Source organism: Chiloscyllium plagiosum, chromosome 25 (assembly GCF_004010195.1).
Source record: "Chiloscyllium plagiosum isolate BGI_BamShark_2017 chromosome 25, ASM401019v2, whole genome shotgun sequence".
Classification (NCBI taxonomy): Eukaryota; Metazoa; Chordata; class Chondrichthyes; order Orectolobiformes; family Hemiscylliidae; genus Chiloscyllium; species Chiloscyllium plagiosum.
The window spans coordinates 43,486,195-43,501,878 of record NC_057734.1 but is presented as its reverse complement, the minus strand read 5'-3'; the positions used below and the strand labels follow the sequence as shown (position 1 = coordinate 43,501,878).

Here is a 15,684-nt window from a genome sequence, read left to right as displayed (position 1 = left end):
AAATGAATTCAGAGACTGGGCCTCCACTGCCCTCTGGGGCAGAGCATTCCACACAGCCACCACTCTCTGGGTGAAGAAGTTTCTCCTCATCTCTGTCCTAAATGGTCTATCCCTTATTTTTAAGCTGTGTCCTCTGGTTCGGCACTCACCCATCAGCAGAAACATGTTACCTGCTGCCAGAGCGTCCAAACCTTTAATAATCTTATATGTCTTAATTAGATCCCCTCTCAGTCTTCTAAACTCAAGGGTATACAAGCCCAGTCGCTCCAGTCTTTCAGTGTAAGGAATCCCGTCATTCCAAGAATTGACCTCGTGAACCTATGCTGCACTCCCTCAATAGCCAGAATGTCTTTCCTCAAATTTGGAGACCAGAACTGCACACAGTACTCCAGGTGTGGTCTCACCATGGCCCTGTACAGCTGCAGAAGAACCCCTTTGCTTCTATACTCAATCTCTCTTGTTATGAAGGCCAGCATGCTATTTGTCTTCTTCATTACCTGCTATACCTGCATGCTTACCTTCATTGACTGGTGTACAAGAACACCCAGATCTCTCTGTACTGTCCCTTTACCTAAATTGATTCCATTTAGGTAGTAATCTGCCTTCCTGTTCTTGCCACAAAAGTGAATAACCATACATTTATCCACATTAAACTGCATCTGCCATGCATCTGACCACTCACCTAACTTGTCCAGGTCACCATGTAATCTCCTAACATCCTCATCACATTTCACCCTGCCACCCAGCTCAGTATCATCAGCAAATTTGCTAATGTTATTGCTAATACCATCTTCTATATCATTAACATATATTGTAAAACGCTGCGGTCCTAGTACTGATCCCTGCGGTACCTCATTGGTCACTGCCTGCCATTCTGAAATGGAGCTGTTTATCACCACTCTTTGTTTCCTATCAGCCAACCAATTTTCAATCCAAGTCAGTACTTTGCCCCCAATACCATGCGCCCTAATTTTGCTCACTAACCTCCTATGTGGGACTTTATCAAAAGCTTTCTGGAAGTCCAGGTACACTACATCTACTGGATCTCCCTCATCCACCTTCAGAGTTACATCCTCAAAGAATTCCAGAAGATTAGTCAAGCATAATTACCCCTTCATAAATCCATGCTGACTCTGACCTATCCTGTTACTACTATCCAGATGTGTCGTAATTTCATCCTTTATAATAGGTTCCTTACTCAGACTGGGAGTCCCTGCCACTGACCACTATATCATGGTGCAGCCTGCACTTCTGCCAGAGAGCTGTTTTGAAAGTGGGTCTGGAAGGTTTTCCATAATTCTTTGAAGCAGTCTTCAATGATGGGTTTTGTTCTCTGGGGTTGAATAGATCCTCAGATCTCAACTAATAATTTTCACACAAGGTGCATGAGCAGTTTACCTGTTCGCCACTACATTGTTGGTATACTTGTCTCCAGATCCACATATTCTCCTGTGGATGAGAATAGACACCTTCTCACCTTAACCAGAAGTGTCTAGAAGATACAGCTTATTCCACCTCTGCTAATATCTACATGCTGCAGTGAACATGAGACACATTCTTACAGGCACTGATAGGAGGCAAGCTCGACCATCTTCACGATCCTTAGTTAGTCTTCTCTTTAGTTCTCATGGTGACATCATTGTGGGTGGAACTCAGACAGTACAAACACTTTCAATCAAACAGTATGAACACTTTCACACTCATCGACAACCACTGATGTAGGGCTAATGTGGGCTTCTTAGCTCAAGCTGTAAAAAACTCCACAACTTCATTGATAGGCCCATGAGATTGCATATGAAGCATCGCATGTGAAGTTAGGACAGCTGAAAAGTTAAGCCATGGCTGAACTGTGCCTGAATTCCAAACACCTGCCTTTTGTGAACTAACAAAAATCTTCCAATCTCGGTCTTGAAAGGTCCAATTGTCTCAGCATCCATGGTCTTTATTTTTGTTAATTCATTCACGGGACGTTTACACAATAGTAAAGGTCACCATTTATTGCCAATCCCTAACCATCGATTCACAAGGTGGTTAGGAGTCAACCACATTGCATGGAGAGTTTAGGTCTGAAGTTATAGGTGTTCCAGACAATGAGGGAAAACGTTCCTACACTAAAGGGTATAGTGAACCAGATGGGCTTTTCCACCAGTTGATAATCGCTGAGATCAGCTGGATATGATTTCAAGTTCCCTTAGCCACAGTGCTGGAACATGGACCCAATTGTTCAGAACATTGGCTGGGCTGCTGGATTGTTTATCACCACTATGCCACGACTATAATAATTCCAGGGTACTATTACCATTTGTCCTTTCTGAATGACCTCAGTCTACTTAGAAAATTAGGTCACTTTGCTGTAGATTGTTCCACCAGAAGAAGTCATTTCTTTGTGTTTACCCAATTAAATCCTTTTAACATTAAATACTGTGATCAGACCATCTCTCAATCTTATTTTCTAAGTAATACAATCCAGGTTTATATAATCTGTTTTTCCTAATTTTGTAAAGTCAAGGGAAGTATACCTTTGTTATAAATACAGCATGTGTGAACAGTGCTGTTGTCATGGTCTCAGATCACATGGTGATGGCACCTGATTCAACAGGGCTCCCGGTGAGATGTCCTCGCTTAGAGTCATAGTGATGTACAGCACGGAAACAAACCCTTTGGTCCAACCCTTCCATGCCGACCAGATATCCCAACCCAATCTAGTCCCACCTGCCAGCACCGGCCCATATCCCTCCAAACCCTTCCTATTCATATACCCATCCAAATGCCTCTTAAATGTTGCAATTGTACCAACCTCCATCACTTCCTCTGGCAGCTCATTCCATACATGTACCACCCTCTGTGTGAAAAAAGTTGTCCCTTAGTTCTCTTTTATATCTTAGTGGGCAGCACGGTGGCACAGTGGTTAGCACTGCTGCCTCACAGCGCCTGAGACCCGGGTTCAATTCCCGCTTCAGGCGACTGACTGTGTGGAGTTTGCATGTTCTCCCTGTGTCTGCGTGGGTTTCGTCCGGGTACTCCGGTTTCCTCCCACAGTCCAAAGATGTGCAGGTCAGGTGAATTGGCCATGCTAAATTGCCCGTAGTGTTAGGTAAGGGGTAAATGTATGGGCATGGGTGGGTTGCGCTTCAGCGGGTCGGTGTGGACTTGTTGGGCCGAAGCGCCTGTTTCCACGCTGTAATGTAATCTAATCTTTCCCCTCTCGTCCTAAAGCTATGCTCTCTAGTTCTGGACTCCCCGACCCCAGGGAAAATATTTTACTTATTTATCCTATCCATTCCCCTCATAATTTTGTAAACCTCTATAAGGTCACCCCTCAGCCTCCGTCGCTCCAGGGAAAACAGCCCCAGCCTGTTCAGCCTCTCCCTATAGCTCAAATCCTCCAACCCTGGCAACATCCTTGTAAATCTTTTCTGAACCCTTTCTGGTTTCACAACATCTTTCTGAAAGGAAGGAGACCAGAATTATCGCAATATTCCAAAAGTGGCCTAATCAATGTCCTGTATAGCCGCAATATGACCTCCAAACTCCTGTACCATCCTCTGTAGAGATTCATGTTCAATAAAGGCTGTTGCTGTTCAGTGACAACAGTGTAGGTCTGACATTACGACAAATTTAACCTGCTATCATTTTGGTGAATTTACATTGCAGCCATTTCTAGGTGAAGGAGGTGCGCTGTGGTGTGGTGGTGTGGTGTGGTGTGGTGTGGTGGTGTGGTGTTGTGGTAGTGTAGTGGTGGTGGTGGTGGTGTGGTGTGGTGCCAAACTCCAAATTCAGGAATAAGGCCCTGTACAAGCGAAGCACAATGTCCTTCCCTTTGTAATCTTAGCCCTTGAGATGATGTTCCTTTACAGCAAGAGGAAGTAAAGTAAATGAAAACATATAGGAGCAAATTACTGCAGATGCTGGAATCTGTACTGAAAACACAAAATGCTGAAAATTAAAGTAGGACAATCAGCATCCATGGAGAGGGAGAGCAAGGTAATATTTCGAGTCTCGGTGATTCTTCACAGAGCTGATGTGAGCTCTGATGAAGAGCTATCTTGACCCAAAATATTGACTTGCTATGTCTCACGGATAGTGTCTGACCAGCTGTCATTTTCAGCATTTTTTGTTTTCAATGAGAATATATTAATGTACAATGCAAACTATGTGAGCTTCCAGGCACAGCAAACAGTTTATCAGCGAACATTTTAAAGACTATATAAACGTTTGGCACATATTCTGTCAATGATTGAACATGCTCAGTTATGATTTGGAATATTCTGGAATTTGCTGCAATACTAGTACACATATTGATGTATTTGCAAGACATGTGAATCTTATTCCAAATAATATGCCTCAATGGTTTTAGCATTTAGTAGTCACTGTCTATTTTTCAGTTGAAGTCAAAGTTGAAGTGATGGCTCCTGACAAGGAGAAAGAGAAAGAGAAGGAAAGCCTATCACCCAATGGCAAAGTCAGCCCCATGCCCACGTGCAAGGCCAATGGGAGCACCAAGCACATAGACGAACGGCCCATCACAGTCGACTTCTATCAGAATCCAAAGGACATGGTGGAGGTAGCAGTGTGTCACGTCAATGAGCTCCAGGATGGACAGTAAGTATTAGGGCCTGAGCAACAACTGAGATTACTGTGTGACAGGATTAACGTTGGGCCAGGGAAAACACCTTAAATTAGTTCATCTAAAGGACCAAGATTGCAGTTGGAGCCCTCGTTTCAACAATTCTTAGTGCGACAGAGACATAGAAATATAGAAAATAGGAGAAAAGGAGGCCATATGGCCCCTCAAGCCAGCCCCACCATTCAATATGATCATGCCTGATCATCCAACGCAGTCCCTGTTCCTACTTCCTCCTCATAGGTTTTGATTTCCCGCTAGCCCTGAGAACCATATCTAACTTTTCATTGAAAACATTCAATGTTTTAGCGTCAACTGCTTTTTGTGGCAGAGAATTCCACAGACTCATCACTCTCTGGGTGAAAACATTTCTCCTCATCTCTGTCCTAACTGGTCTACCCCATATCCTTAGATTGTGATTTCTGGTCCTGGACTCTCCAGTCATCTGGAACATCCTTTACCCTGTCTCGTCCTGTTAGAATTTTACAGGTTTCTATGAGATATCCCCCTTACTTGTTTACTTACATTTAATGAAATATTATTAATCTATTGTTTCATGTACGCCACTACTCAAGGTCAGAGAGTAGCTAGGAGATTTCCTTTGCACAGTCATTGGCTGTTTTCAAACAAGTGACCTCAATCTGAAATTCAGGGTTCAATCTGTTTGTTGAATTGAATTGACACTGAGCTAAAGTCTCTGACAGTCAATAACCTACAAAATAGAATAGCCGGTGGTACCAAACTAGAGATGGCACGGTGACCTAGTGGTTAGCACTGCTGCCTCACAGCGCCAGGGACCTGGGTTCAGTTCCCAACTTGGGTGACTGTTTGGCATTTGCACATTCTAGCTGTGCCTGTGAGTTTACTCCCACAATCCTAAGATGTGCAGGTCAGGTGAATTGGCCATGCTAAATTGCCTGTAGTGTAAGGTTCATTAGTCATGGGTAAATGTAGGGGAATGGGGCTGGGTGGGTTACACTCCAGAGAGTCGGTGTGGACTTATTGAGCCAAATTGCCAGTTTCCACACTGTAGGGAATCTCATCTAATTTAGCCTGCTGCATGACTGGTACCTACCTCGGGTAAATAGTCAGAAGGAAGTGCACCTTGGACACAACAGTGTTTCCTTCTCATACTGTCAGGTTAATTCAACCTGCCCTGCGAATAGAGTGAAACTGACTAGACCCTGAGGAGTCAATCAGCAAAATGGCATAAGTGACCCAGCAGCGCCACCAACAGGAATGTAGCCATATTGCAGCTCTTTCACAACTTCAAAAGGCAAGTGAATCTCTGTCACAATACCTAGTAGAGGAGGGCAGTGGAGATGGTTGTTCATACACAATTGGGAATGGACAGCAATCGCAGAGGGTTTTCAGGGCTGGGAGAGGCTACAGAAATGGAGAGAAATGGTCAAACCTATTTGAATGAGATTTTAAAGATGAGCCATTTGCACATTACAGGAGGCACAGAAGTCTGTTTCACAGGGTACACCTCCTCCATTGTGTCACCAAGTTACAAGACCAGGCAGGCAGTACCAATTGCAGAGAGTTCCTACTTGTGAGTGAGGTGGGGTGGAGTGAGGGTTAGGGAAGTGTGAGTAAAGCCTAAAAATACTAGACTGTGATTGAATGAAGTGTTTTTCACCCACAGGATGCGAGAAGTGGATGTGGCCTGTGGGAAGGCCCTGCTGATTAAAGAGAGAGGAGAATACTGTGCGATAGGTCATAAATGTCCCCATTATGGAGCTCCCCTGGTAAAAGGTCAGTGGGCAGAGTTACATACAAACATATGAATTCAGGCTATTCAGCCCATTGAGTCTGCTCTAACATTCAATGAGATCGTGACTAATCTAATAGTAAAAGCAACCCACATTCCCACCTAACCCCAGTAACCTCTTACCCCCGTGCTGAACAAGATTTGATTTGTTTTATTATTGTCACAAAACCTAGGTACAGTGAAAGGTTTTGTTTTGCGTGCAGTACAGGCAAATCATACCATATAAAGTAAATTCAGGTAATAGAATAACAAGAATCTAATTACCTCGGCCTTAATAAATACTCCAAGACTCTGCTTCAGGAACAGAGTTCCAAAGACCCACAACCCTTTTCTAGAAAGGATTTCCTCTCATCTCTGTTTTAAATGGATGACCCATGTTTTTTAAGCAGTGACTCCTAATTCTGGATTCTCCCAGAAGAGGAAACATCCTCTCCATATTCACCTTGTCAGGATCACTTCAGGATTTTACATGTTTTATACAAATCCAACAGACCTAAGCTCCACCTGTCCAACCATTCCTCATAGAACAAACTGCCCACTCCAGGCATTCATCTGTACTTGCCTCCAATGCATTAAATAAATTGACCAAGAAGGAATCTCCTTCTCAATCTCTCTCCTTGCCTGAGGTGTGGTGACCTTCAGTTTAAACACAGCACCAATCCTCTCTCTCTACTGAGCCCTATGATCTGGTAGGACTATGATGACTTTACCTTGATCGTACTCCAGATGTGGTCTCCCCACAAACTGAAGCAAAACCTCACTACCTTTGTATTTAATTTCTTTTTTGATAAATGATAACTTCTTATGAGATTTCCTAATTACTTGCTGTATCTGCAGACTAGCCTTTTGCATTTCATGTCCCAGCATACCAATCTTGGAGTTCTACAATCTCTGATTTAGATAATGTGCTTCTCTCTTATTTATCGTGCCAAAGTGGACAATTTCACATTTTCCCACATTATACTCCATTTGCCCACTCACTTAACCTATCCATGTTTCTTTGTAGACTCCTTATGTCTTCTTCACAATGCATTTTCTTATCTAGCTTTGTGTCATCAGTGAACTTAACTATCATTCCCCTTCACCAAATCATGGATATAAATTATAAACAATTGAGGCTCTAGCACCGATCTGTGTGTCATCCTGTTAGTCTAGAAAAGACCCATTTCTGCCTACTCTGTACTTCCCTTTAGCCGGTCAATCATTTATCCATGCCAATATGCTACCTCAAATACTATATGGGGTATGTTGAAAAAAACTCATCCAACAAGTTGTTGACTGATGCAGGTTCAAGAGGCAGAGGACAATAGTTAACAAGCAAAGGACATAAGGGGCAATGCAGGGCTCAGGTCCACAATTATGGATGTTGGATCAGGAATCCTGATGAAAGGCTTTTGCCCAAAACGTCAACTCTCCTGTTCCTCAGATGCTGCCTGACCTGCTGTGCTTTTCCAGCACCACAATCTCGACTCTAATCTCCAGCATTTGCAGTCCTCACTTTTGCCTAGTTGATTCACCTTAGGGGGCCTGCTCTTAGCAATAATGGCCAGTCCCTGTGCAGTGCTTTAATGAAGGAGGCATTATGGTGCTATACATAAGATGTGACAGTGAAAATGGCTGCTGTGCTGCCCTCAATTTTCTACTGATTAAAGCTGATGATGATTGAAGGCACCCTGTTTCTCTCTGTTGCTTGACAAACTGGAAATGTTGGCCCATTTGTGAACATCGGCCAAACAGGAGGATGAAGTGTGTACCTCCTATAGGTTGCACTGCAGTGAATTGCCAAGGCTTATAATGTAGCACAGTAAGCTGTCCCATCCAGACCATCCTCAGTTCCAGATGTGTGGGGACACCACAAACTGCAAGTTCCCCACCAAGACACACACCATCCCCAATTCAGGGTCCTTCAACCTTCACTGTCGCTGAGTCAAAATCTGCAAGTACTTACACCATTCCTGTCACCACCCCCTTGTTCAGGGCAATTAGAGAGGGGTGAGGGATGCTGCCTAAGCCTAGAGTAGGAATAATTTGACAGAATGCGGTACACATTAGCTGTACAGACTCAGATGAGAGTGAATGTTTCCCATTTGTCCAGGCTGTGGTGCGCAGGGACATACACTGACACAAGAACACCAACCAGCTGGACGAGAAGACAGAAATGATTTATTACCCATATTTCCCACGATCCATTGCATCCATATTGGTGACAATCACAAGGTGTAAACAGAATAAAGCCTCTGTGTGGTAACTGTGCCAGTGATTTTACTCATTCTAAGTGGCTTGACTTTCTATCCTCAGGTGTTCTGACCAATGGGCGGGTTCGGTGCCCCTGGCATGGAGCCTGTTTTAATGTTGCAACGGGGGATATCGAAGACTTTCCTGGACTGGACAGTCTACCTAGGTTTCAGGTAACTGTTGCCGTGTCCCCTGCTGCTACAAGATCTCCACACCACCCACGCACCCACCCACCCCCAGCCCCAACCTTGGCGCTGTCCATTGCTTCTCTGATGTAGCCAGTCACTGACCTGGGCACATTCCAAAGGCAGCAACTGCTCACAATATCCCCCTCGCCCCATCTACAGACATTGACACCAGACTGGTGCCACATTAGCATGGCACATTGGAGCACATTGGCACCTTTCACATTTTCTTACCTGCCAAGTCATGGTTGGACCGTGCTGTATCTCAGGATGCTGTCTCATCACTCACTCCCTCTAAGCCTACTTGGGCACAGCATCTCTGCCTTGTCTTGCCTTTTTGTTTCTAGGCCCCTCAGCTGAAGCCTGCAGTCCTCCTGTCCTGACTTACCCTTTATCAGGCAGCTAGTCATGGTTGTCAGTGGTCATCAGTTAATGACTGGCCATGGTGTTGTAAGGCACTGTGCCACATCAATCTCACACCTACACCACACCTACACCAGCAGCCTACTTGGCAACCATAATCTCCGTGCCTCAATTGAATGGCCTGGCTCAAAGTCTAAGGGGGATAGTCCTCGATCAAGTCAAGACACCCACCCTTCAGCTAGGGCTCCCTGCATAGTAAGTCAAGGGCAGCCTCCAGTATCAGTCCAGGGGCTTGGATACAGTCAGGTTGAGGTGGTCAGGGTGCCTGTATCTCTACCATCCAGGCAGTGGGTCATGGTCAGCTCTTTGGTTCCTGGGGAACCAGGGGTATGTCTGTGTGTTCTGAGGAAATGTTAACTTTGATTTCTCTCCACAGATGTTGCCAGATTTGCTGAGCTTTTCCAGCAATTTCTGGTTTTGTTTATGTCTGTGAGGACGGGGGCTTCAATTATGTCCAATGAAAGGCCGTTCAAAGGGCAACAGCATCAAACATACACCTCCCCCACCTCCTCCTCCGACCCCACACAGTACAGGGAAAAGATACCTACCTGCAGGATATGAACCTGAGGCATTTACTCACTGAGTGGAATCAGATCCTGACCCCAGGCTCCCTTCACCACATCAGGCAGCATCAGGAACCAATTCCATTGACAGCTTCGATGCACAAGCCACTGTGTTGCTGTCTGGAAAGATTCACCCTAATTGCCAAAATCGCAAGTACCTTCCAAGGTTCACACAGTTCATCTCCACACTTGGAACAATGAAACCTCGTGTAGTGCTAAGGATTGTGAGACTCTGTTCCTTCAATCTTTTAGTTGCTGCTGGACAGACATTCACTCTCACAGTCATTCACTCTCACAGACATTCACTCTCACAGACATTCACTCTCACAGACGATGATGAAACGTGAACATATATTTACAAATATGAGAACGAATTTCCAAAGAAGTATTACACATGGCATTTCTATGCTCTCAGAAGATTATCTTCTTCCTTTCCCTCCTACTACATCCCTGACCCTGACTTAACCCTAACCGGAACGCTAACCTTAACCCTAACCCAACCCTGACCCTAACAAGTAATCCAAACCCTAACCCAAAACTTGAGGCTAACCCTGACACTGGCACTGATCTTAAACCCAACCCCAATCTTAACCCTGATCTTGACATTGACCCTAATCCTAATCCTGGCTTTAACCCTACCCCTGAGCCTAACTGAAACCCTGACCCTAAACCTAACGGTAATCCTAACCTAATCCTGACCCTAATCCTAATTCTAATCCTGACCCTAACTCCGATCCTGATCCTGACACTAACCCTAACCCTGACCTGAAACTGACCCGGACCCTAACTGTGACTCTGACCCTAATCCTGACACGAACCCTAGCCCTGACCCTGAACCTAATGCTAATCCTGACCCTAATCGTAACCCTAATCCAAACCCTAAACTCGAGCCTGACACTAACCCTGGCCCTAAACCTAACTTTAGCACTGACCCTAACCCTAAACCTGACCCTAGCCCTGACCTTAACCCTAGCTCTGACCCTGATCCTAGCCCTGATCCTAACCCCAGCACTGACTCTAGCCCTAACTCATACCCTGATCCTGACTCTAACGCTGACCCCAGCCCTGACCCTAACCCTAGCCCTGAGCCGAACCTTAACTCTAACCCTGACCCTAGCCCTGACCCTAACCCTAGCTCTGACCCTGATCCTAGCCCTGATCCTAACCCCAGCACTGACTCTAGCCCTAACTCATACCCTGATCCTGACTCTAACGCTGACCCCAGCCCTGACCCTAACCCTAGCCCTGAACCTAATCCGAACTCTAACCCTGATCCCAGCACTGACCCTAACCCTAGCCTTGAGCCTAACCCTAACTCTAATGCTGACCCTAGCCCTGACCCTAACCCTAGTCCTGAACCTACCCTAATTCTAACCCTGACCCTAACCCTAGCCTTGAGCCTAACCCTAACTCTAATGCTGACCCTAGCCCTGACCCTAACCCTAGCCCTGAGCCGAACCTTAACTCTAACCCTGACCCTAGCCCTGACCCTAAGCCTGACTCATCACCTCTACATCCCCTGACATTCTCACAAATAAAGGGTTAAAGATCAGCAATGTTAACAGTACATGGACAGCAGCAGTAAAGGGTCTGTAGTACAGCAGTAGACAATGACTCTTATTTTGTTTTGAAACATAAGCAATTTAGTCATCACGAGTAGTCTCAATCCTCACTGGACAGGGTCATTTCCCTGTCCTTGGCGGGGGGGTGAGGAGCCGAATATCAGGGAGTCACTGCCCGTCTTCACACTCTTCACTGTACTGTCGGCTGTTTACTCCTGGAATTAGACAAATAGAGGGACTGAGTGAGATAGAAGTGGGTGGCACAGCTGTTAATGCTGGTGTAGGTGGGAGAGAGATGGTGAGGTGCCCCAAGTGAGTGAATTGGCAGACCAGAGGGCATGCAGGGTTAGTGGTGTGTGGGATTTAGAACGGTAAGATTGAGTGAGAGAAAGCACATAGTGAAAATGGTGGAGCATGGTGCTTGGTGGCAGGTGAGTGCAGGAGCGGAGATAGAAGGAGTGTGAGGATGCAGAGGGAAGACGGAGCTTTGACTGCTGTGCCATACACTGATGGACATTGAGACAGCTGGTGACGTCAGACTAAACTGGCAAGCTTCCTCTGCCAGTCCTGGGGGTAGAGAGTGGGCCTCCTCTGCAGCATCCTGTCCACCAGAACTTCCAGGAACCCTGTCCACAAAGCAGGAAACCAATTCCTCTTTATGGGCCACACCAGGCAGCTCTGGACTGGCAGCACTTGACCAGTTGCACAGTGGCCTTTTAAAGTTGGATACTGGTGCCAGGAATCCCAGGATATCTGGGCAGTGGTGTGGACAGTGCAGGGGCATTGTTGACAAAGTGAGTTCGGGACTGTTCAGGGTCCAGCTTCACCGTTGGAGCCTGTGCCCTGTCCTTCTTGTCAGAATGGGTCACTAGGGAACTTTACAACAAGCCACTCCAAGCAATAGTGGGTTAGGGCTATGTTACACAATTGTAAACTCTTAGTTACCACCTGACCATCAGCACTGAAAGAGACACTGGTTGGCAATGTTGGCATTATGCACTGCCTGGGAGGACAGTAGAGGCAGGAAACCTCACCACCTTTAAAAATGTTCTGGATGAGCATGTGCAGTGTCATAATAATCAGGTAAATGGGCCAAGTGCTGGAACTTTGGATTAATGTAGATAGGTGTCGTATACACCCGATGGACCAAAGGGCCTCTTCTGTGCTTTCACCTTTTGGTTGCAGATGGTCTGTGTTAGTGCTAATCTCCACATCAGCCTTCCTTGCACCCCTTCACTTCATCGGCATGTCCTTCTGCTCTTTTCTCCCTCGTGTACTTACCCAATGTCATTGTAAAACTGTCAAACATGGCTGCGATCTCACTGTATTGCTGGGTCTGGGGTAACTGCACATCCATGTTAGCTTGTTATGTAAGCAGACACTCTAACCACTTCTGTTCATCTTCGCAGGTCAAAATAGAAAAGGAGAAAGTGATGGTCCGAGCAAGTAAACAGGTAACAGCGTCTTTATGAGGTTTGTCCTTCGATTTGTTCTTGGGGTGAATCCAGGCTCAGATTCTTGAAATGAAAATCTCACCTTACTACCCTTTAACTGGAATACATCAACTGGGTTTGTGTGGGATCACCTCACACTGAGTGCCCTCAGTTCCTCAGAACAAAACCTATTCCAGCTCATTGCATCTGATCATCAATTTGTACAGTATAGCCTAAAGCCATATCGTCCATGGTATCTGTGCCAGCCCCTTGAAAGGAAGTATACCCTTGCCCCACCCCTCACTCTTTCTCCACAATAACTTTTCTCTTTTTTAAGAATTTATCCAATCCTGTTTACTGAGTGCCCATTGAACTTGCTTCCACCACTGTCCTTTCAGATAGCACCCTCCAGGCCCTAGCTCGCTTAGTAAAGGAATCTCCTAGAAGAAAAGCAAAGTACTGAGGAAGCTGGAAAACTGCACCAAAACCTGAAAGTGATGGAGAAGCTCAGCAGGTCTAACAGCATCTAGGGAGGGACGGAGAGAAAGACACACACACACACACACACACACAGTTAACGTTTTGAGTTCAACATGGCTTTCCTCTTTTACTTGCAACTAACCTGACCAGAAGGTATTGGGTATTCTTCTCTTTGAGAGGGGTGAAAACACACCATTCAGAATAACGCAGTGGTTTTTCCAATTTAGTGTTGGTGTTCTATTTGTGCAGCACCTGTTCCCACACAATGCTGCGGCTGAGTTGAACCTCCAGCCCTCTGCCCCTCAACTCCTTAAATGCTCAATCTCTCAACTCCTCCATCCCTCCACCACTCCTCCACTCTCCAACCCTCCAGCAAAAGGCTGTGGAGACCAGTTCATTGAGTATATTTAAAATAGAGATCGATAAATTCTTGATTGCCAAGGGGATTAAAGGTTATGGGAATTAAGTGGGAAAATGGGATTGAAAAACCTATCAGCCATGATTTAATTGGGGAGCAGATTCGATGGGCCAAATGGTCTAATTTCTGCTTCTATGGTATTATGGTCCACCACACAACTCTTCCATTCCCCAACTCCTCACCCTTCCGTCCCTCAACCCCTCAACTCCTCCAACTCTCAACTCCTCCATTCCTCAACCCCCTCACCCCAATCCTTCCACCCTTTTAACTCCACAACTCCTTGACTCCTTAATTCTTTCACCTCTCAACTCTTCCACCCCTCAATCTCTCAATCTCTCTACCCTCAACCCCTTCACCCCTCAATTCCTCCTCGCTTCATTAGGGCTGAAACCTCCAAGCTGCTCGTACTGTCAGACTCAGTGATGCCCACTAGTGGCTGCACTGTGTCACTAACTCTGACCAAAAGTAACATTCTGCACAGCAGATGTGGGAAAGTTGAATTTCAAAAGAGAAAAAAAGAGATGAAAGGGCAACTTGAAAGGTTAACCCTCTTTATTACTCCAAACCCGTTGAATGGTTGCAATATCTTCTGTTTTTCTGACATGCTCTAAATGTACAGCACACTTATTCTGTTACTTGCTGCTTTAGTCTGTTACTGATTTGAGAGGCTGTGGTCTCAATCGAAATCCAGAACTATTTGAAATCTTGATTTTGAATGTTCCTTCAATAAAAGTTCAACCCTCAGTCCAAATTGCACTGTTACCAGATATGTTATTCATTGAGGTTTTTTGGTGTGATACTGGGTTTTGAGGAGAAAAGGTGCATTGCTCAGAATACTGACAGCTGACTGTTTCTGGTGGGATTGTTTTCTTATACAAGACACATGTTACAGCTCAGCTGGAGTACTGTGTACAATTCTAGTCGCCACACTGTAGGAAGGATGTGGATATATTGGAGGGTGTGCACAAGAGGTTAATGGGAATGTTCCAAGGATAAGGAATCTCAGTGATGAGGATAGATTGGAGAGTGTGGAACTGTCCTCCTTGGAGAGAAAAAAAGCTCACGGGAGATCTGATAAAAGTTTTCAGAATCATAAGGGCACTGGACCGAACCTACAGGGAGAAACTGTTCTGGTTTGAGAGGGGATTACAAGAAGGCACAGATTTAAAGTGATTTGTAAAAGAAGCAATGTTAATTGGAGAGAAAGCATTCTGACAGAATGTGTATAAAGGGTCTGGAATGCACTGCCCTGAAGTATAATGGAGGTAGGTTCAATTGAGACGTTAGTGAATGCTTATTTGAAGAGAAGCATTGTGCAAGGGTTATGGGGGCAAGGCAGGAGAATGACACTGAGACATGCTCATTTGGAGAGCTGGTACATATACAGAATGGCTTACTGTTGCACCACAACACTTCCGTGATTCTTCTGTAGGGATTGGATTCATGCACAGTACTGTCTCATCACATTGTCGGCTCTGATCAGCACAAAACCAGCTGAAGCCCTCCATCCCAGAATTGTTGCCATTGTGATTTTGTCATCTGTCCTTTCGCTCCCAGGCTCTTCAGTCACAAAAGAGGGTGAAACGGATGTCAAGGTGTGCAACTCTGAGTGACAGTAGCTTCAGCAACACCAGTGTGCTCATCATTGGCTCAGGTAACTGTGCAAGAGAGTGTGTGTGTGGTGGGGTTGGGGAAAATGAAAGGATTGAGAACTTCAGTTTAAAAGAAATAAACATTTGCATTTATATAGCATCCTTCATGACCTAAGAAAGTTCCAAAGACCAACCCCCCATTGAGTACTTTTTGAAGAGCTGTAACTGTATGACATTGGCTAACCAGGAACACAGCAAGTGCCACAAAAGGCAATGTAATAATGACCAGATATAATCTGGTTTTTGGATGTTAAAGAGAACATTGAACTTAGGGGGAAAGTATATAAATTGTGTAAAGGTGAGTGACTGGTCAAATGACTGGTTAGAATATAAAG

At 45.2% G+C, this 15,684-nt stretch overlaps 1 protein-coding gene across 6 annotated transcripts in view; it reads left to right on the top strand.

The window, feature by feature from the left end:
* LOC122562798 (apoptosis-inducing factor 3) overlaps positions 1–15,684 on the top strand; it is a 138,469-nt gene that overhangs the window by 74,941 nt on the left and 47,844 nt on the right. For all 6 annotated transcript variants that reach the window (XM_043716018.1, XM_043716017.1, XM_043716022.1 and 3 more), the window contains 5 exons: positions 4,386–4,602; positions 6,273–6,382; positions 8,697–8,806; positions 12,776–12,820; positions 15,255–15,351. In XM_043716018.1, coding sequence (XP_043571953.1) covers positions 4,386–4,602; positions 6,273–6,382; positions 8,697–8,806; positions 12,776–12,820; positions 15,255–15,351 — 579 coding nt within the window. The remainder of the gene's footprint in view (positions 1–4,385; positions 4,603–6,272; positions 6,383–8,696; positions 8,807–12,775; positions 12,821–15,254; positions 15,352–15,684) is intronic.